The sequence below is a fragment of the Neopsephotus bourkii genome, unplaced genomic scaffold (genome assembly GCF_033783945.1).
Source record: "Neopsephotus bourkii isolate Nb327-2 ecotype Australia unplaced genomic scaffold, CSIRO-AGI_Nbou_v1 NB_1825, whole genome shotgun sequence".
Taxonomy (NCBI): Eukaryota; Metazoa; Chordata; class Aves; order Psittaciformes; family Psittacidae; genus Neopsephotus; species Neopsephotus bourkii.
This window is the reverse complement of record NW_026902298.1, coordinates 7,321,765-7,343,345: the sequence shown is the minus strand read 5'-3', so window position 1 is coordinate 7,343,345 and position 21,581 is coordinate 7,321,765. Positions and strand designations below refer to the sequence as shown.

At 42.1% G+C, this 21,581-nt stretch overlaps 1 protein-coding gene across 3 annotated transcripts in view; it reads right to left on the bottom strand.

Moving 5' to 3' along the window:
• Positions 1-21,196, bottom strand: part of ABTB2 (ankyrin repeat and BTB domain containing 2) — a 146,030-nt gene extending 124,834 nt beyond the window's left edge. Inside the window, exon 1 of one of the 3 annotated variants that reach the window (XM_061343505.1) lies at positions 21,132-21,196. In XM_061343505.1, the coding sequence (XP_061199489.1) occupies positions 21,132-21,135 (4 nt within the window). In that variant the 5' untranslated portion in view covers positions 21,136-21,196. Of the gene's footprint in view, positions 1-10,621; positions 12,015-15,567; positions 15,629-21,131 lie in introns of those variants that run through there. The other 2 variants (XM_061343506.1, XM_061343503.1) reach the window with 2 other exon arrangements.
• Between the last annotated feature and the right edge of the window lie 385 nt (positions 21,197-21,581).

Below are 21,581 nucleotides of genomic sequence, written 5' to 3'. Positions count from 1 at the left end.
CAATGAGCAATTAAGCAGAAATTATAGCCACCCCCACAGAGGAAGTACATTTCATTATGTATTATTACAACATCCAACCATCCCCAAGGTTTTGGGGCAGCTCTGTGGTATTATCTCAGGAAACAGCACAAAAAAATGAAAGAGATGAAAAGGAAATCTCTCCACCACTTTTGAGGCAGAAAGATGAGCTCTTCCGAGAGCAAACTCACAGGTTGCACCAGGCCATTAAATGTTTCTTATGACTTGTGTTACTGATTCTTCCCAAATTTAGTACAGAATAAAATACTCCAAGAAGACAACTCTGAAGTCATGCTCCAGCTCCTGGTGCACAGAGGGGTGCTCTCCACTTCTGCATGTGCATTCCCACCTCACCTGCTCCTCACAAGCCTCAGCAGTGTCCTCACACCACCTCCTCACCCATCAGAGAATGCCAAGATATGCAACTGGTTCAGGTTAAAAGAATCTGCAGGATCATCAGTGGATCATCTAAGTGGAATCAAAGCTTAAGATGAGCAAACTGCCTAAAAGCAACTAGAAAAGTGGGGTTTTGCTTTCATCTACTCCCATATTAAGACAGGCTGAGAAAGCTGGGGCTGTTCAGCCTGGAGAAGAGAAGCCATATGGAGACCTCAGAGCAGTTTCCAGTACCTGAAAGAGCACCTACAAGGATGCTGGGGAGGAACTCTTCATTAAGGACTGTAGTAACAGGACAAGGGGTGATGGGTCCAGGCTGAAACAGGGGAAATTTAGGTTAGATACAAAGAAGAAATTCTTTACTATGAGGGTAGTGATGCACTGGCACAGGTTGCTAAAAGAAGTGGTAAATGCTCCATTCCTGGAGTGTTCACAGCCAGGTCAGATGACGCTTGGAGCAACCTGGTCTAGTGGAAGGTGTCCCTGCCCATGGCAGGGGGTTGGAACTAGATGATTTTAAGGCCCCTTCCAATGCAAACCATCCCATGATTCTATGATTCTACTAGTTTTGACAGGAGTCTGTGCTGCATCAAGTATTGGGCAGTTATTTAAATAAAGCAAACAAAAACATCAAAACCCCAAAAGTTTGAAGAATATGAGGTGAAACTGGCCTAATTCCCTGCTTTAGATGCTTGCCAACATTCAGCTCTTGCCCTTCCGCTGCAATAGTAACGTGCTTTATTCACAAGCAAGAAATTGTAAATATTAGAAGTAAATCTTTTCACTGTCATCTTGGAACTAATCAGGAAAAAACAGAATTATATAAGATCAAGAAAATAGTAGATAATTACGCCTCTGCATGTTTATCTTCTTAATGTCCAAGTCTCAGCATAAACACAGTCATATTCTTTATTCTCCAGGTCCCAGGCAACAAAGTGCAGATTGGGCTAGGAATGAGAAGTAACAGAAGTACCCAACGTGGACCCTAACGGTATAAACACTAAAGAATGGGACAAGCAGATTATGTTTTCCATAGTGTTCCTTTCCTCTCATCCCCAAAATACAATAAACAACAGTTCCTTTGATCTTGCAAAGCCCCAGAGCAAATTTATAAGTTGTTATAAATCTATATGCGCAAGCTGAAAAGCTGGCCTGAAATGTTTATTTGGCTTCAGTTCTTAGTCTGTAGCTCATGATTATACCACAAATAACTCTTAAGCATGTTGGTGTTGCTACACAAAAACTACAGCAATTATTTAAGCACATTTTCCACAGTTTTTCCCTCTTTTTTGCTTACGTCAAGACTTTTCAATTTTTTGGACAGAGAAAGCCAAATGTGGTCTCCTAATGAATGCTGTGACCCTGTACCACTACAAAGAAGCGTCCTGTTGGTCACTTAGAAACTTCTCTCACTTTATTTTTTTTATATAAAATAATAATTAAAAAATAATCATGTTCACAAACTTATCAAATAGCTGAGTTGTTAGTTGTGCACAAAATAAGCAAACAAATGGAGATTCACATTCTCAGTGTAAGACAGCATAGGTAGCGTAGGAAGAAAGCCCCACGTGAATTACATCCATGTGTACTTCCCCAAGATGACTGAGAAGATGGTTTGTCTTCTTTTGTCCCTGTCACCCCACACTCTGGAAGTGCTTCACACAGATGACTGAATGAACCCTTGCAGCATCCTCCAGAAGCTACTATTTTGCTCAATTCAGATTGTGAAGCAGGTTAAGTGCTCGGTGAACATCAAACAAGTTCTAAGGAAGAAATGGTCCAGGCACAATAATTAAACAACCAGAACAAGATGGACAAGTGCTCAGGCTCACAACTAACCTATGAGTTGTCTGGGTCAAACCTGTACGAAGAACACCAGACAGTTTTTGCTTGGTCAACAGGAAGAAGGTAAGCACGTTCACAGCAACCCCTGTGACCTGGTTTAGTGATTCTCACAGGTTATAGTCCACAAACTCATCTCTCTTGAATGTATTTCAAAGAACTGTTTCATGTTAAGATCATAGTAAAGACCAATCCAAACAACTGCCTCCTAGAAGACCACCACAAAAACCTTCAGCTGGACTACAGTTAAAGAAATCACATCATTAAGTAATAGGCCTTGAGCAGATGAGGAGGAAGTTTACAATTCTAGGGGACTTTCATCTGCAAGAAAGATAGAAGCAAGTAGCTTTTGATAGAAAAGGATTTGCTAGCTCAGATTCCATTTAACTTGAATTAAAGGGACTGATTCTCAGATTCCACTGCAGAAGACAGCAGCAGTTACAGCTTACCCTTCCCTCAAAAGTTCCTTTCACACTATTAATTCTATCCCACATATATCATGCTCACAAAAGCTGCCACCACCACCCTAGCAGGCGGCAGACAGACACTGTAATTACAGGGTGACAAGCAACCCTGAGCCATGCCCTGCCCACAGCTGGCCTGTCCCAGCCCTGGTCTCTCCTTGCTCCAGTTGCCAAGCATACCAAGTCACACCCGCTGTAGCCAAACCTTTCCCAGGGACCAGAATGAGCTCACAGCTCCAGCTTGGTGTGTGACCTAAGTCAGAAAGCAAGTTTGGGTTGTTTGGGTGAAAGGAACAAACCTTTCAGCATCTGTGCACCCTTCCTCTGTCTATTATTGTTTTCCTGTGATAAGGCCAAGAAGACAACTCCATTTAAAAGGCTCTCCTCATTCAGAAATATACAACTTTGAATCCTTAAATTGACTTAGACGCCCCAACAAGGTCTGACAGTTTGGTTTTAACCTATCTTTTGTTCTGTAAGGGAATGAATCAGTTCTGTTGAAATATTTTTGTCCCAATTTGTAAATTAAGAAAACATGAAGCCACCCATTGTACTGGTTTTGCCATTGCCCCGGGCTTACTTCGATTTAACCAAATGCCACGTTAGGCACTTAAGTTCAAAACAACATGTAAATGAATCCTATTAAAATAAGAGCAGCATCAGAAATTACTTTGTTCCTAAGCTTGAATTTTCCTAGTTCAATGGGAGCAAATGGACATTTTCTTCTGCTGACTGCTGGTGGAGTTGAATTTAGTCAATGAGAGAAGTTTTTCTTAGTGTCCAGACAGTGAAATTGCAAAGTCCTGAGACTGGAACAATGTGAAAACGTTTAGAAACAGGGACCACATATATTGCTTTGAAAACTTAGTACTGACTAAACGCAAAATGAAGGCTAAAATGTAAACGAAGAACTGTTTTGATCTTGTTTCTAAACATGAAGAATAAAGACTGCCGAGGGATTTGCTGGGCACTGTCAGTATCTAGTGGGTTTACTGTGTTTAGAAGCCTGTTTCTCTTCGTTTGAATTCTGCTGGCACAACGGACAAACTGCTCAAGATAAACACCTGTTCATGTTACAGTTCACTGAAAGAAAGAACAACATATTGACTTGGTGAAGATCACAGGATTAATACAACCTTTAGCCTTATTTTTGCATTTTACAGAATCACAGAACGGTCTGGGTTGGAAAGGACCTTAAGATCATCTGGTTCCAACCCCCCTGCCATGGGCAGGGACGCCTCACACTAAACCATGTCACCCAAGGCTCTGTCTAGCCTGTCCTTGCACACCGCCAGGGATGGAGCATTTACCAGTTCTCTTGGCAACCTATTTCAGGGCCCCACCACTCTCACAGTAAAGAACTTCATAGAATCATAAAATAGTTACGGTTAGGGAGGACCTTAGAATCATCCAGCTCCAACCCCCTGCCATGGGCAAGGACACCTCACACTAAACCATGTCACCCAAGGCTCTGTCTAACCTGGCCTTGAACACCACCAGGGATGGAGCATTCACAGCTTCCCTGGGCAACCCATTCTGGTGCCTTACCACCCTAACAGTAAAGAACTTCTTCCTTATCTCCAACTTGAACTTCCCCTGTTTAAGTTTAAACCCATCACCCCTTGACCTATCACGACAGTCCCTGATGAAGAGTCCCTCTCCAGCACTCATGTAGCTCCCTTCAGACACTGAAGGGGGCTCAGAGCTGTTCTGAGGTCTCCACACAGCTTCTCTTCTCCAGGCTCAAGTGCCCAATGTTCTCAGCCTGTCTCCATACAGGAGGTGCTCCAGCCCCTGATCATCCTCATGGGCTCCTCTGGACTTGTTCCAACAGTTCCATGTCCTTTTTATGTTGAGTACATTAGAAATGCACACAGTGCTCTATGTGGGGTCTCATGAGAGCAGAGTAGAGGGGCAGGATCACCTCCTTCGACCTGCTGGTCACACTCCTTTTGATCACCATAAAGATCTTGGGATTAAGCTCCCAAGCAGGCACTTTTGAGCTTCAGTTCTTTCGAAGTTATTTAAATGCTTGAGTCCTAAGCCCATAAGTGAATTTTATAGTTATTTTAAGTAAGTATTTCTAGTAGTTTACTTAGACTTCATACAGAGGGTTTTATAAGATTAAACATTTCCCTTGCAGTGTTGCATACTCATATGGTACAATACCAAGCTACGGAAAGGGATAAAAAAACTGAAACAGATAAGGAAGGAAGCTCTAAATGGACCATTAGCTGAACCAATTGAATCATATCAGGTACATCAGCAGAAATAAATCATTACAACATGAGAACATGACAACAACATTACTACCCAAACAAGATTTTTCACTGTAAAGAAATCTTCCATCTCAACCCCATTATCGAAACACAGTTTATTCAAAATTCACTGCCACTCTATGATACTATTGCAGTTAGATTTGGAATAGCCCCAAATTAGGTAGGATTTAAGATTTCAAACCAACTAGAATATATACAACATCCATGCACTGTCTCAGGAAAGAAGACGCTATTTGTAAAGCTTGAGATGAGTTAGGGAAGCTCGCCAACAACCAGATCAGATGAGTTCAGGCTTCAAATCACATAAGAAATTAGATGGGTGCAAAGGAAAAATCTCCACTCTGGTGGCTAAGTTCAGAAAAGTCATCCTGAAAATGAATGAATAAATAAATATTAACACCCAAAAACCCTGGTAGAACTTAGGGTTCTATATACCAAGGATAAAATTCTGTCCTGGCCTCCAATGTATTTGTTCCATTCAAAACCATTGCATAACAGTAATAACAGACTTCAGCCTTGACACAACAGGTCACAGACTTTTCTCTGCAAGAGGTTTCTTCTTTGAAGGCCTAACTCCACAGTTTCACAGGGTTAAGCCATCACTGATACTCCACTTGAAATCCAAATATCAGCATTTGCTACTAATGGTTACAAAATGAAGGAGTTTCAGCACTTCACCTTAACCAACTGAAAGGATACGAATTCTATTACCATGGTGTAATATCAGCAATTTGAAGGCATTTTAAGGCAGCATTATGGCTTCATTACTGAAGTTTTCCCTTACAATCACTAAATAAAACATATATACACACATAAAGCCCACTATGAGGGGGATGGGATGGGGGAAGCATTTTAGCTTTACTTGATCTACCCTTTAACATAAGCAAGATGAATATCTGCAGATGTTTGTATTTCTAATTGTGCACCTAGTGGTTTGCCTTTGTAGAAGAGGTGAGCATGTATATACAAGCACTAACATTTAGGTTTAAAGAATTTGTCCCTGTGGGTTTGTGGATATAAATCTAAGCTCTTGAACACGTAGGAGTGGAAGCACACAAGGTATGCTGGGGGTACATTTCCAGAGGTGAACGAAGCCATGGTTTGAATGGGATCAGAGCTACAAGCAGCTCACCTCACATGGAAACCTGCACGTAGGTCTATCAGCCCTGCCCAGGAATCCCCAGAAAGCAATATTGCTTCAAATGACAGCTTCAGATATGCCAACACAGAAGACAGAGGCACTTGTTTAGTATATGGTTTTAAATGATTCACAAACCATCTGTGGCACTGCTGTATTTGCCTTCTATTTCTACTCCACTTGGTTTATTGATTGCATTTGCAGTTCTCTTCCCCAAAATGCCCCCCTTTCAACATGCAGTTCTTCCTCTGAATAGTTGTGGAGCTGATAGCTTATTAAAATTGATGAGGCTCTTTATGAGCACACCAGTTTGTTCAGTTCAGATAACAAAAGGACAGTCTAAGTTATTGAAATGCCATACATTTTTTTTCCCCCCATGCTGGATTTCAGTACAGTACCATGACTACACTGAAATAATCATTTCAGATTGTTTTGGTAACTAGAAAAATGACTTTTTAGAATCGCACAGTTTAAAAATCCTCAGTATTAAAAAACAGATGTAATTTTTAACCTCTATTAGTGAGAAATAGAAGAGAAAATGGGATTAGGTTGTGATACTAAATCCAAAATCCACACTTGACAAGGTGTGCCACAGTGTGTAGCATCAGAGGAGAAAATTCATCCCTGGTCTAATTTTATAGAGTTCGAATCATTCTCTCCCACCATGAGTAAAGATCACATATTCTCCCTCAACCTCTCTCTAAGAAAAATGCCTCAAGACACAAATAGAGCTTCTTTCAGCCTCCGTTTCTACAAGCAAACAGCTGATTTCTGGATTAGTTTGTACACACAGAACTTCAAGTTTTTCAGGTAAGATGAATGAGAAGAAACAGTGCTACCAAGTTAAATTCTCCCTCCCCCGCCCTTTTCTTTCCTCCCCACGAACACATCTGTCAACACTTACATCTACAGAGCACCAGGATGTGCTGATGCATTAAATAGCCCAGCAGGTGAACTGGCTGTCGCAGGAGTGTTTGGCAATAACCCCATAGTTAAGTACAACGTAAGTGCTGCAGTTAATAGGGCAGTAACATCAGAATGGATTTGCAGTGCTGACAGTTCAGATTCTAAAACCAAACACAGGACCATCAAGCAAAAGAATCACATTCCCAAATTAAGTTTGTATTTTTCCTCATCTCCTAGTAAACATTTTAAATGAATAGGCTATTTCAAATTAGTATGTCTCAAAATCACTGTGAAACTACCAGATGCATTATCTACTTTAGCTGTATCAAAGCAATGCACATCATGTATCTCCATATACATGCATTCCAATTTATAGGACTTTGGTTTTTACCTTCCAGTGGCTATGTTGTTCAGTAGCTGCTTATCATTTTTGCTGAGGTTGTTTCATTTTCTTTCGAGCTTTCCATCACATTATTTTTGCAACATCTCACCTAGACCCTGTCTAAAACCACTTTGCTCTCAGAGGCATTAACACACCCAGAGAGCTTTACAGAACTCCTTAGGGCCAGAAGCTCAGATGATGTTCCATCATCTCAGTTCCTTCATCCTTCCCAAGGCAGAGACTGAGTCCCAAGTGTGCAGCCAGAGCTCACACTGACAGCAGAAAATGTCTCTTGGAAGCAGCAAACAGTCAGTTAAAGAAGAGCTTCACACAAAGGGTGAATAAATAAGCCACAAGTTATTATTTACTTGAAAATAATATTAAAATTCCCCTTAAGCATGTAGAGTTTTAAAGTCTGAATCAACACCTGGTGTGTGAAGGGTAAACACATTTGTTGCAATACAGATTAAGCTTTCAGCCTCCAAAGCCTTCAGAGTAGTGACTGGACTATATGGTCTTGATGAGAGATTAAGTCACTGAAGAAATACAGGTCTAAACCTCAGTCTCTTAGAGATTTTATGAAGATTTATATATTTACTTACTGTTTCTTAGATGCCAAAGCAGCACTCTATCCTGATCTAATAATGAAAATGATATTCAATAGATCATAATGCCGGAAAGGCCCATTATGATAATCCAGTGCAATCTTCTACGTAGTACGCTGCCGTGGATTTCATCCAGAGATTGCAATGCTTGACTGGAGTTAGAACTTAACCTCTAAGTGCTTTTTATCTCTAACATCAAACTCGGTGCTATAAAACAAAACCCAACAAATACATGCCAAGTTCACAATTTACAAACACTCCATTAAAATTCTCTTACTAGAAAAGACATAAAAATGACAGTAAAGCAAGTTTTCCTTTTCCTTATACTGGAATATAGCCAGTTATTTTACCACTAGATCTACCTCAGATTTAAATTAATGTAAAAGACAAGATCATTTGAAAGCACTGAGGAGCATGATGTGAATGCTCCTCATTTACAATTCCTATGGGGAGAAGAATAAAGAAGTTATTTCAAGCTTTTTTGCATCCAGATAAAACCATTTGTGGTCTTACAACTGCAAGAAAAGCCATTTAGAAGATTCACTGACTTGTGTCAGGTAAAATACTAGTGACAGACTGTCACAGGAGATCACAAGATACCTTCATGTGGGGGTTTATTCAATTTTCAGACTTAAAAAATGCATTCAATTATCGACAGAATTGATCTGAAAGACAGGGACAACAAAAGAGGCAACAGAAGCCAATCCTTCTGTGGCCAGCAACTGCTGGGTATGACACTCCGCAGCCGTTATCATAACTGACCATTTGGGGGTTTGAATATTTATAAGCATTTCCCTGCACTGTCACTCTTGTCCCCATTGAACACCAGCTTCCATTCAATCACTGCCATTTTCCCAAGATTTCTCTGATGAAAGAAAGGCACTGAGGGACTGACTTCCTCTCCATTTTACACACAGAACCTGTGTGGCAGAAGCAATGAGCAGAGAGGTGCGTGTTTTACTATACAGAACAACACCATTTTATTCCAGCTTCCCTAAATAGGGACAAGAGAGGGAACTGAGTCCTCTTTTTGGACCTGGTGACAAGTACTCCCATAGTACACAAAGAATTCTGACAAGTGTTTTGGCAGAGGACAAGACATCCTCATACCTCTATAGTTGCCTGAATAAGAGCTTGTAGTTAAAAAAGTAGATGCCTCTGACTTTGAAAGTTACAGTTATGTCTTGCACCAGTGCCAAGAGCACATCCCAAAGCGCTCTTCACATTTATTTCACATACCTTTAGTAGCACTGACAGTAGACTGAATGTAGATAGAGTGCACAGAGAGGTTTTGCGAGCACCATAACAGCAGCCATCCTCTTAAGTTGTAATTTAAACCAGGCTGACCCATGGGGCCAGTCCCTGCACCTATCCACTAGTCATCTGCATCACGATGCTATTGCTTTGGTCTAGGATAAGTGCAGGAAATCAATGCACCCAAGGAGAAGAAGTTGAGTCAGCCCTTCTCTGACAAAGCATTTCAGTACGAATACACCTAAAGTATATTTTTTCCTCAGAAAATCCTCTCCTTTAACTTACTTTTCACCAAGAGTTTATCTTTTGAAGAGGACCAAGCCACTCGGGTTTATGGAGTTAAATCATAAAGGTATTATGCATGGAATATCTGACCATAACAACGAGGTTACAGCAGAAGTCATGCAGCTGTGTGTGGTGCACAGAAGAGCTTTCTAAATTAAACACTTCTCCAAGTTTTCCATGGAAAAAATACGGCACTCCTCAGTGTGACAATGCAAAATAAACAGCGCAGCTCCTGAGCAGAACTGTCATGACTTAAACCTTCCAAACTGCTCCTCAGTCTCACAGGCAGACGCCAACATTCCTCTATCTGCTTATTTGCTTAACTGTTCAAAAAGGCTGCTTTCTAAACAAATTACAGAGGTAAGTACCTTAATGCCATGTTATTCTCATTACTGAGGCACCAGCCTGCATACTCGCTTTGGCAAGCCAAGCTCTTGTTGGTTGCACAAGTGTAATTACAACACAGGTTTCTGCTAAACTAGAAGGAAGTCTAAAGTAACACTTACGTGTAGTTATGAGTTTTTGCTCAGAAACTGAATTTTACTACCACAAAAAAAAAAAAAAAAGAATGTTGTTTTCCCTCTCCAGGCTGTTTGTAGGACTAACCTCTTTATATTGAAATTACAGGAGACTTGCTACAATCTAAATTTTGTTTAAAAACAATCGTGGTATTTTCTGAAGAGCTGCTTGTAAAGCAATTTTCATCTAATGGTTACAGAGAAGCATGTTTACACGCCAGTTAGAGTAAAAATGCTCAAAACAGCAGCTGGGAGAAAGTCAGGAGACATTTGTTAGGACAACAGGGCTTGGTTTCACACAGCCTCTGCACCTTTTCTAACTGGTACATCTTAAGAATAAAGCAGGATCCTTCTTGCCTGGTAACACCATCATGTCTACTTTACACACACACACACACACACACCCCCACCACAACCAAGATGCAATTCAGAGGAAAGAAAACCCCCCAACAAACCTCCAAATCCATAGGGATCAATGATGAGTGTAAATTCTGCTGGTATGAAAGACCAGATATGGTAAAAGCCAGATCTTACCATTAGCGTTTTTCCCACAGATGAGATGCTCATAAGGTTGCAGCACTCCCCAAAGTTCAGCATCATTGTTGATAACCATCTCCAAGATTTCAGCTGAGATCTCCCCTCCTCCACCATCTGGGCTCTGACTTGCCAAAACCCTAGCTTTAATCTCTTCTACAAGGTTTTCCATGCAGGCGGTTAAAGAGATGGCTGCGTATTCATGGATCCTAACTGAGATCCTGGTGTCCACCATCCACCTGAAAAACCTCCCCACTGAGAAGGTGAGGCCACATCTGGCTGATTTACCTTTCCTCAGTCCATCTCCAGCACTCATGCTGTACAGAGAGAGAGCCTTGACGGTGGCCAAGACACAGCTTTCTGACAGCGACCAGCTCTGGATGAGCTTTATAGCACTCTGCACCTCAAACCTGGTGCACTTGGAGTGCATCACGCTGAGCCGCTGAGCTTCCCTGGAGACCCTGATCAAGGCGCGCCTCAGCAACTGCGAGAGCCGCCTGACAGCTTCCTGAGAAAAGGTTCTGGTGTTGCCATCTCCCTTCCCTTTTCGGAGTATTTTTCCAATGTCTTCATCAGTCCAAGGGTATTCCTCTAGATCCGGCAGCTTAGGACACTTGGAAAAAATATCTGCAACCTCGGGGTCTTCCGGCAGAACAGTGTTCACGGTATCCCAGCTGTTATTCCTACTGTTCATGGAGCCCGAGTAGTACCACCAGTTGCCTCGGTGCTGAGAAGAGGTGAAGGCTTGGGAGTTGGACTTGGAAGAGGAGAGACTAAGGGACCTGCAGGAATCCCCTGCCCCATAACCAGAGTCCAAAGTTAAATCCTCCAGGGTCTTCAGAGTAGAGCTGTATATCCCAGCCATAGGAAAGACGGGTTAAGCCAACGACGAAGAGCACGAAAGGTGAGGCTGGCGCAGATCACTTCTGCTCCTACCGACCCAGAGCCACCCGCCACACCAGCGGCGCGGGAGGATTTGCAGCACAGAGGGCAGGAGCCCTCCCCGCACGCCGGCTCCGCCGAGGGCCGGCTACCTCCATCCCGCAGGGACGCTGCTTTCAGCCATCTTCAGGCTCGGTGGGGCGGCAGCGGGAGCGAGAGGCCGCCGGGCAGGGCGCGGGGACCGCTGGGCGGGCTCGGCGGGACACTTGGCGGCGGCTCCGACTCAACTTCGCCGCCGCAGGTCTGCCGGGCGCCCCGCACCGCCACATGCAAATGAGCTGCGGCGAGAAGCACCAATCAGCCACGCCGACCGAGACCGTCTCCGCCAATGAAATTCCAGCTGGGCGGGCAATATGCAAATACTACCATGAGGGGCGGGGACCCCCGGTCAGTGCCGAGGCTCCGCTGGCTTTGCGGAACCGGGCGACAACGGGCGCTCGGCTGCCGCTGGCCCCGCTGGGCAGCTGCCCGCGCGCCCTGCGCATCCCTCTCGGGATGGGCCCACAGCAGGGACCGGGCTCTGTGGCGGCTCCCCGGGGTGAGGGTCGCGCACGCCTGGCCCCGCGGGGGTCACCGCATGAATGGGGGATTGTGCGGGAAGCCGCGAAGCCGGTGCGCCAGCTGCTGAAAGGAGCCTTTGTGCAGCAGTTTACACAGCCCTGACCTTGAACCGGGAGCTGGGTACGGAACGGAGGTGCCTGGTTTGTTTCTCCCGTCCGTCCGCCCAAGCGCGGGGCCTGCCCGGGGCGAGGGCTCCCCCCTTCGGCTGCACCGGGGAGAAAGGGTGGCGGCGGAGGCAGCAGAAACCTCATTACAACGCATTAGGTTCTCAACGTTCTTCTAGTTTAACCTTTAAATGCAGTTTTCACATTTTTCTTGAAAAAGTAAACCCTCCAAAGAGCACGAGTCCGCTACTGTCTACTGCCACCCGACCCTGAGAGCTCCCAGGCAGAGCCATTCTCCTTCCATGAGCCCCTGGATTACATTGGCAATAGGTAACAAGAACGCAACACGGAGAGTGAAGGCAGCCAAGAGTTCACATTGTTAATGCTCAGCCTCTCTTCAGTCCTCCGTACACGAAACTGCAGCAACTGCAAAAAGCTGTCATATATTAAATGTCAAACATTGATTTTTTCAAACAGCTTTCTTACTTACAAACAGCACTTGACTTACGGTGCATGGGATGCACAGAAGCTTTGTGCTCATTTGCTCTCTGAAATTACATTTGATACTTAAAACCTCGTGCCCAGTTGTATCAGGCTGAAAGATTTCACTTGAACTAATCTACTCTTGAAGCAGTAAACTGATGGCAACTACACAGCACAGCAGTGAATGCGTCAAATGCTTTGACTTTGTTTCGTGGTGGTTAAAAAGGCACATTTTAAAACTCCGAAGGTATATATTTTACAGTCACACTCAGCAGCAGCCTGTTCTCAGTGTGAAATACTTTCACTTGACAACTACTTGCAACAGAGGAAGCAAAAGGGTTGCAACCACACCAGTCTGGCCTGGAGTGCGGTGCCACCATACGAAGGCTGCAGGTAGTGAATGCCTGGAGCAGATCTTTTACTTGTGCCCTTGTGTTCACAGGATCAAGCAGCTTCTGCTCATACTAAAAGCCAAAGTGCTTAACAGGCCCTACTGACTTCACAGTTGGCCCTCCAAACTTCTTTTTTTTTTTTTTAAACATCTTTCATTTCTCTTAGATCTAAGTCCAGCTACAATTCACTGCTCTTTTAACTGCTTTTTCACTGCTTCTGCCCACAAACAGACAGAAATTGTCTATTAAAACCAGACGTAATTCTCCCCAAATCATCCCAAGTTATTTAAAAATCATAACACCTCAGCACTTCACTTGTGCCCCACTGTCAGTTCAGAAAGAGGTATTTTTATTACACAACTCTAGCATCTCAGTTGTTGTTTTCCAGATCAAAGCTAACTCTGTTATTTTGTCATGTTTTTCAGGCTTGGGCTCTATTTTGCAGAGTTTCAACTCCAACAAAGACAACACATCTGGCAGTACATGGAGTAAATAGTTGTCCGGATGTATGAGAGGCAGTTCCTGCTTCAAAGCACAGAGCTTTACCCCTGATGCATTCAATCACTACTTCGTGTTTCCACTCTCACATCTGTGTTTAATCCTATATATTAGGTACTGGGGACTACTGCAGACTTCTTAACTGGGACTTCTGTTACATTGCCATGTGCTTCCTATCCCTCACATCCAAACATCTCTCCAATGCTTCCCAAAAACAATGGTATTATTACCTCTTAGTACTACCTGTAAGTTCCTTGGCCACATCTCCAAGATAACACACAGAAGAGTCATCTCTTCATGCTGAACTCTACACAAATGGAAAGGAGGCAGTGAGACCAAGCTCTACCACCCCTTTCTCACTAAAGAGCCTTTGTGAATTATTTTGGGATGCCTCTTTGCCAAAGCTTTCTCTAAAATTCATCCTTAGGATTCATCTTAGGCATAAATTGCCACTGAGGATCACATTATTGGCCAATGGAAACTTGATGTTATTTGGGAAAACTCCAGCTGTGCAAGTCCTTGGTATTCCTACAAGTCATTTCTTATCTTTTCCTTTCTCCCACCTCTCCCATTCTCCCACACAGTTTGTTATTCCTACCATTCCAACTAATTTGACAATACAAAAATAATCCAACTGAACAAGCAATGTCTGTTTTCATACTCCCCTCAGGCCACATTTTCTCACTGTTAGGACTTACACTACTTCCTGTTTGTAGAATTACACATGTAGTATTTCCTTATACAATAACACTTTGCCCAATAAATCCTTCTCTCTTTCTGCTGAAAAGGCCTTTTCCAATGACAAACAGAAGCCCCCAGCTAAAGGGATATTGCTTACTGAAGACTTAACCTCAAAATCCAAGATCTCTAACATAACAAGGACAAAACCGGTGTGGGAGGACAAGGAGCACACAATAAAAGTTCTCTACTAGCACTTCTTATTTCCATATTCATTACTTCTCTGTGACCACACAAGATAATCATGCACTCTGTACTCTTCAATGATAATTCACTATCTGTGTGAGAGAAGTGGAAATAGATAATTTAGTAACACATTTCCAAGAACAGCTAAAAGAATCATGAGGAGGAAAGAAATAGTTTCTTTATACAGAGAAGAGGAGCATAGTTCACTTTCAGAGCAGATGCATATATTTGTAACAAAACTATAGACTATGTTATGAAAACTGAGGTATATTTTCCACAAAGCAATTACTCTGCTGGGCTAACACAAAATTGCCAACCCAAACACTCAAGATTAAAAGACATCAAGACACTGATAAGAATATCTGAACATTCCCTGATTTATAAGGCATGGGAAGTATTTGGCTCTTTTGCATATGTTTCAAGTGGGGCCATTAGGGATCACAAGTTATTCTCATACAATAAAAGTCAACTTTCTATAAACAGATTTCCTCATAATCATTTCTCTCCAAAATTAAGGAGTTAAGAAAGTAGAAGGTATCAGGAGACTTTTAGGAATACAGGGAAAACAGATAAAGGATGTAACAGTGAAGTCCCATAACAAACAAAACCATTCAAGAAGCCCCATTTTCCTTCATGTAAAGAATTCAGATACAAGCATTATTCTAACTGTGACACATTACAGACTTTGACAGTTTTAAAACTCTAAATTACATCAGAAATAATTAGAATTAAAAAGCAGCAGCATTCTCCAATACACAAATAGCAACTCAACAAATAGCAAACCCATTTCAGAAAATAATCAATCTCTTGGTTTATTTTTTTCAAGGAAATGTAACAGTCAATGTACAGACATGCAAAGCCCCCTAAACTTAACCTGGGCCAAGAACTCCATATGAATACTTTTTAAAGTCACCTATAACTAATGTTACTTATGCGAACCACAAAGTTCAGTGTATTCCTAGAAAATAATATTCATACACAGACAATTAAGCAGCATCAACACCCTTTAACACCTCATCCCATATGAGCTTATTTTACTTACTTGAAGTAAAGATGACTCAAACTTGTTCACCAGGAAAAAAGAAAGGGAAAAAATAACACAACTATCCTCAGGAAACCACTCAAGGAAAGGGTTTTAGTGAAACCAAACCACTGAAGCAGTAACTACTGAGCACCTGAGAGAGGAGCCCTTTCCAAGACTTATTTACTGCAGCTGTGTTAGTGAGCCTCAACTGTGAAGCAGACTTCGACATAACCTGCTTCCATGGTTACTGCAGGTGAAACTTGTATCAGGTCTAAATCACATGCCCCAAAAGACAGGGTTACTGCAGGTAAGAGAACACATCTTGCACATTTTCAAAGCAACACTGATGGAGAGGTAACATACAGCTTGTGTGTTTTGTACAACATAGCAAAATCCTATCCAGAAAAGGCCCTCAATTTTTTTTGTCTGACTAGAGCTGATGGGTCAATTCAGTAAGTTACCGAATAGTCACTGCTGACCTCACCCACTACTAAGGAATAACAGAGGTACCAGCTCTATCTATGCTGAAATGAAGCCATTTTCCGATATAGAATCATAGAATGCGTTGGAAAGGACCTTAAGATCATCCAGTTCCAGCCCTCCTGCTATGGGCAGGGACACCTCACACTAGACTATGTCACCCAAGGCTCTGTCCAGTCTAGTCTTGAACACTGCCAGGGATGGAGCATTTACCACTTTTTGGAGCAACCTGTTTCCGTGCCTCACCACCCTCACAGTAGGAACTTCTTTCTTATTTCTAACCTGAACTTCCCCGTTTAAGTTTAAACCCATTACCCCTTGTCCTATTAATGTAGTCCCTAATGAAGAGTCCCAATATGCAATAAGTCAGTTCCTTTCCCCATTCATTTTGTGCAGAATGGTCTTTTCAAAGGTTCTAATACTTTCAGAATGTCCTCTAATGTGCTCTAATGTAATAATTTCAGACTGTGCTAATCAGTAATTCACTGGTAAACTCACTTGATAGCGCTAATGAAGATTTTAAAAGAGAACACAGAATCTCAAAAAGGTAGAATTTTAGGCCAAGTCTTTGCTCTTCAGAAGGCTCAGAAATACTAATATCCCTTGTGTAAACTTGCCAGGTATTTAGAAATCACTGAAATCTTCTATGGAGAGTATGGTGAAGAAATCTTCAAGCTTTCTAGTAATGAATAGTGATCTGACATCCCTGTCTTGGTTTTAGCTATGATCTAGCATAGTCTAAACCTACATCTTGCCATTAACAATTCCACAGAAATACTCCTGCCTACTTTCTCTAATGAAAGTCTAATAAAAGACCTTACCTGTCCTTATACAACTTCCCTCATTGACATCCTCAGACTGTAAATTCAAACAGAATTTCTATTTAAAAAAGGTCTTAATTTCTTTTTTTTTCAGTAAGGTAAATCTGTTTAGCACAGAAAATCAGCACAGATCAGCTTTTCTGTTGTTTGCAATGATAGATAAGGTACTACCTCTCAAAATGATTACTGTCAAGGAATAAGGGGCCATATCTATCATGACTAATAGCTGTTAAGCAAGACCAAGTAAAATACTTCGATTGCTGAAGGTTTTATACAACATCATGCTTCTGACACGCATTTTCAGATATGAAAAGCATAAGAAACACTGAGAATTCATTAAAATGTCCTCTCTACTTTCAAAAGCTGCTTTTTGTAATAGATATAATTAGAGAGATAAGGAACTTGGAGTGCAATCTCTGTGCATGTGTACAGCAGATTGCTGAGATGAATATAGACATTGTTTGCTGCTGCTGTGCAGACAGTTTAACTGGCCAACTGTGCTCCTCCAGAAGTCATTCAAAGCAACTAGCTACAAACTGGTCAGCCTCATCTTTACCCATGGGAAAGAAATGGAACAAATAATCCTGGAAACCATTTGCAAACATGCTGAAGACAAAAAGGTGATTTAAAGTAGTCAGAGTTGATTTATGAAAGGGAAATGATACCTGACTAACCTGACAGCCTTCTGTGATGAAATAGCTAGCATGATGGATGAGGGAAGAGCAATTGATGTTTATGTTCACTTCAGCAAGGCTTTCAACACTTGCTGAAGTGTAACATCCACTTGATGATTGTAACATCCTCATTAGCAAATTGATGAAAAATGGCCTAGATAAGTGGTCAGGAAGGTAGACTTAAAGTTGGTTGACCTGCTGGGCTGAAAAGCTTGTGAGCAGTATCACAGAGTTGAGCTGGAGAGCAGCTGGCAAGTTTGCAGGTGACAAAAAATGTGAAGAGTGATTGATGCAGCTGGTGCTACTATTCAGAGGACATTCAACAGGCTGAAGAAATTACCAAGCAGGAATCTTATGAAGCTCAACAAAGGTAAGCACCAAGCTCTGCAATCTAGGGAGGAATAACTCCATGTATCTGGGGGCTGAAGAGCTGGAAAGCAACTTTGGATAGAAAGACCTGAGGTTCTAGTGGAAAACAAGTTGAGTGTGAGCTAGTTGTGTGGAGGGAGGTGATTCTCCCCTCTTCTCTGCACTGATGAGACACATTTGGAGTGCAAAGTCCAGTTCTGGGCTCTCCAGGGCAAAAGAGATATGGGCATACTGAGCTAGGCAGTCAAAGGGACACCAAGATTATTAAGGGACTGGAGTTTTTGTCATTTAATGAGAGGCTGAGAGACCTGGGACTGTTCAGCCTGGAGAAGGTATCAAAAGTATCTTTGGGTATAAATACCTGATGGGAACAGAGTAAAGAAGGTAGGTTGTTCTTGGTGGTGTCCAGTGAAGGAACAAGAAGCAATAGAACCAAACTGAAATACAAACCAAATCCATTGAAACTTTAAAGCCCCCCAACTTTTTACCGTGAGGGTGGTAAAACAGTGGCCCAGGTTGCCAGGGGAGGTTGTGGAGTCTCCATCTTTGGAGATATTCAAAACCGGACTGGATGCAGTTCTGAACAACCTGCTTTAGCTGACCCTGCTTCAAAGGCTGGACTAGCTGATCTCCAGAGGTGCCCCAACAGTTCTGTGACTCTCTGAATCCTGCTTTTTGCACTGTGAGGGACACCCAGGTGAACTCTTTTGGGCACAGCTTTCCAAAGTCAGGTCCCTGCCTATACTAGGAATCCCTGTCTTCATTAGTGTTTCTAACACTGCTGAGGAATCCTCTTATCGTCAAATGTTTCCAGTTAGTTTAGTTTTCAGTCTCCCTTAGCTGAGCACAATCTCTCTTAATTCAGCATACATTTTACAGGTAAAGACATCCTTAAATCAAACTTTCTGAGAATGAAAGTAATATCAAAGATGCTTTCTACACTTGTTAGATGCAGGAAATAGCCTCCTTCCTCAATAATTGTTTTATCTATAATGCATTTATTCCATGTTTGTTTTGAAAACATTTTGAAGCAGGAAAAACAAGTAAATCTTGCGACATTTCACCTAATTTGAAATGCATTCCTCAACAAACATTGAAAATTTTTGCCCGGAAATTTGGAGGTAATATAAAAACACCTCTTCTAAATGCATCAGACAACTGAACAAGTGTTATAGAAGGCCTTATTTTGGGAGATTATGGAACTGTGAAAATTATGGAATACATTTGATCCTTTTGTCCTACGAATAACACAATAAAATGATTGTGATGACAAAGGGTAGAGAAAAATGTCAGAATAAGAAAAACCTTATGAAAAATGCATAAAATTCCTGGATGATAACTTAGTACTGTATCAGACTTCCTCAGTCACTAGCAGCAAAGTCTTACCAGTGATGGTTAGTGGGGGAATCAGATCAAATGAAGGGGATAGAAGAGTATTTGTTTAATCACATGACATTATTCAAGGCAAATGGTGCACTGAAACTTACCAAGGCCTATCTTCCCACTACTCATTTCAGCACTTACTGTTAATTAAAATTTTACAGTGCCTGCATTACCAAAATAGCTGCAAATAATGATGATGTTCTTCAGCATTTAACAGCTATTAATTTACAACTTCCAGCTATAAAGTTACAGCAGAATCATAGAATGGTTTGGGTTGGAAAGGGTCTTAAGATCATCTTGTTTCAACCCCTCTGCCATGGGCAGGGACATCTTCCAGTAGGATTAAACTTCCCTAGTCACCTAGACATCTAGCTGTGGTATAACACCAGCACTGACAAGTCTATATAGTCTTAGCTACCAGTGTAAATTCTCTGGATGCACTTGCAATAATCTCACTTATCTGGTCATGTGCCTCTACTATATATAGCACATATGTGTGAAAACCTGCTACTAGCCCCATGTGCCAGAATACTGATGTTTAGATTAACTGCATGTCAAAACTGCACTTATTACTGTAGCCATTCACTGGCTGTGATACTAACCTGTCTCATGAGGCACTTGATAGAGAAATTACACCTATAGATTGTCACAGATACGTGTCATGCTTTCTGGAATGTCCTCAGCTCTCTTTTATTTATTTATTTTTTTATCCAGTAATACAGTATTGACAATAACATTCCCAAGAGTTAACCACTATGATCACAGAGTCAATAGAAAGAATAGCCATACAGACAGACATTTATAGTTGAATACTGTATTTTTCATAATCCTTAACAGTCAGGAAATGGTTGAGTAAAGTGTTATCCTCTAACACTGCTATAAAGTGGATACCCCCGAGCATTGTTAGTCCATGCTGAGAATAGTGGTTATATACAATGGCAAACAATGCTGAAAAGAATTGAAGACAAATGATAGGGGATGTGCAAAGGCACAATCCAGGTCTTAGAAATCTCTTCTACCTTGTCTGAAATTATTTTGAACCTTAGGACAACAGTTGCTGTATGTATTGCTGTGCTGCCATACATCAGTCTTGCAACAGATTCCCAGCTGATGCAGGATTTCATTCTACAAGGTTCTTACCAGCCCTCATAAGTGCTAATACTTTCACACAATCTCTGCAGGCTGTGTGCACAAATTCTGCATCCCCCTGGGTATGCCTGATCAAAGCTCTATTTTCTCAAGGAATACCAAGTTTTGTAGCATTAGGCAGCTTCGCTGTATCACAGTAAACCACTGACTCCCTCTTGAGGCTGTCTGAGAAAATACCACAACATTGTACGTAATCTACTCCAGGATATCTATTAAATGTGTAGTAATTCAACTCACTGCAAAATGAAGAATGTTCAGGGGAAAAGACAGGAACCGGCTTTTCCATTGCTGTGTGAACAGCTGCTGTTTTGACACACCTCGTGGAATGGGGGCGCAGGTGAACTGAGGCTTTGCACGTGTGACACAGTTTCTAACGGATCACGTCCTATAGTATGGTACTGTCACCACAAGGTGTCTTCCCTCATAGAGCTATCAAGTGCACAATGCCTTGTGTTAGGAACTGCTTAGACTAGTTACAGGATTGCCCAGGATAACACCTGAACTGCATGGCCAGTGAAGCCACTGGCTTTCTATTTATAAAACTAGAGAGAGAGATCTGCTTTCTTTCCTTATCTCTAGCATAAAACCTCTGGAAAAGGGAATGCCCCTTTCTGTTCACAATATATTGGTGAGATGGGCACACCACAGTGCACTCTTGCAGACACCCGCTTTACAAAGACAAAACCTGCATGAGGAGGAGGTTTACTCATTTACAGATCACATTCCCAGAGCAGTGCCTGATGAGGTGGCTCATTATGACAAAGTGTGATGCCTACTGACACAGGCATCTCTCTGTGAGTAACAAGATGCAACTGCAAGAAAAACAAAGGAAAAAGCAAGTGAAACAGGGATGGGGAAAATGGAGTCAGCGTAAGAACTGAGCTGACACAGAGTTTGCCCAAAGAATTGGTAAATGCTCTATCCCTGGCAATGTTCAAGGCCAGGCTGGACAGAGCCTTGGATGACATGGTCTAGTGTGAGCTGTCCCTGCCAATAGCAGGGGGGTGGAACTGGATGATCTTAAGGTCCTTTCCAACCTAAATTATTCTATCATTCTGTAAGAAGTGCAATGCCATAGTGGAACTTCACTGCTGTGTTTTTCTAACCTGCCTTCAGCAAGGAGAGAATCAAAACCTTGGTCACGGATCAGGTGCCT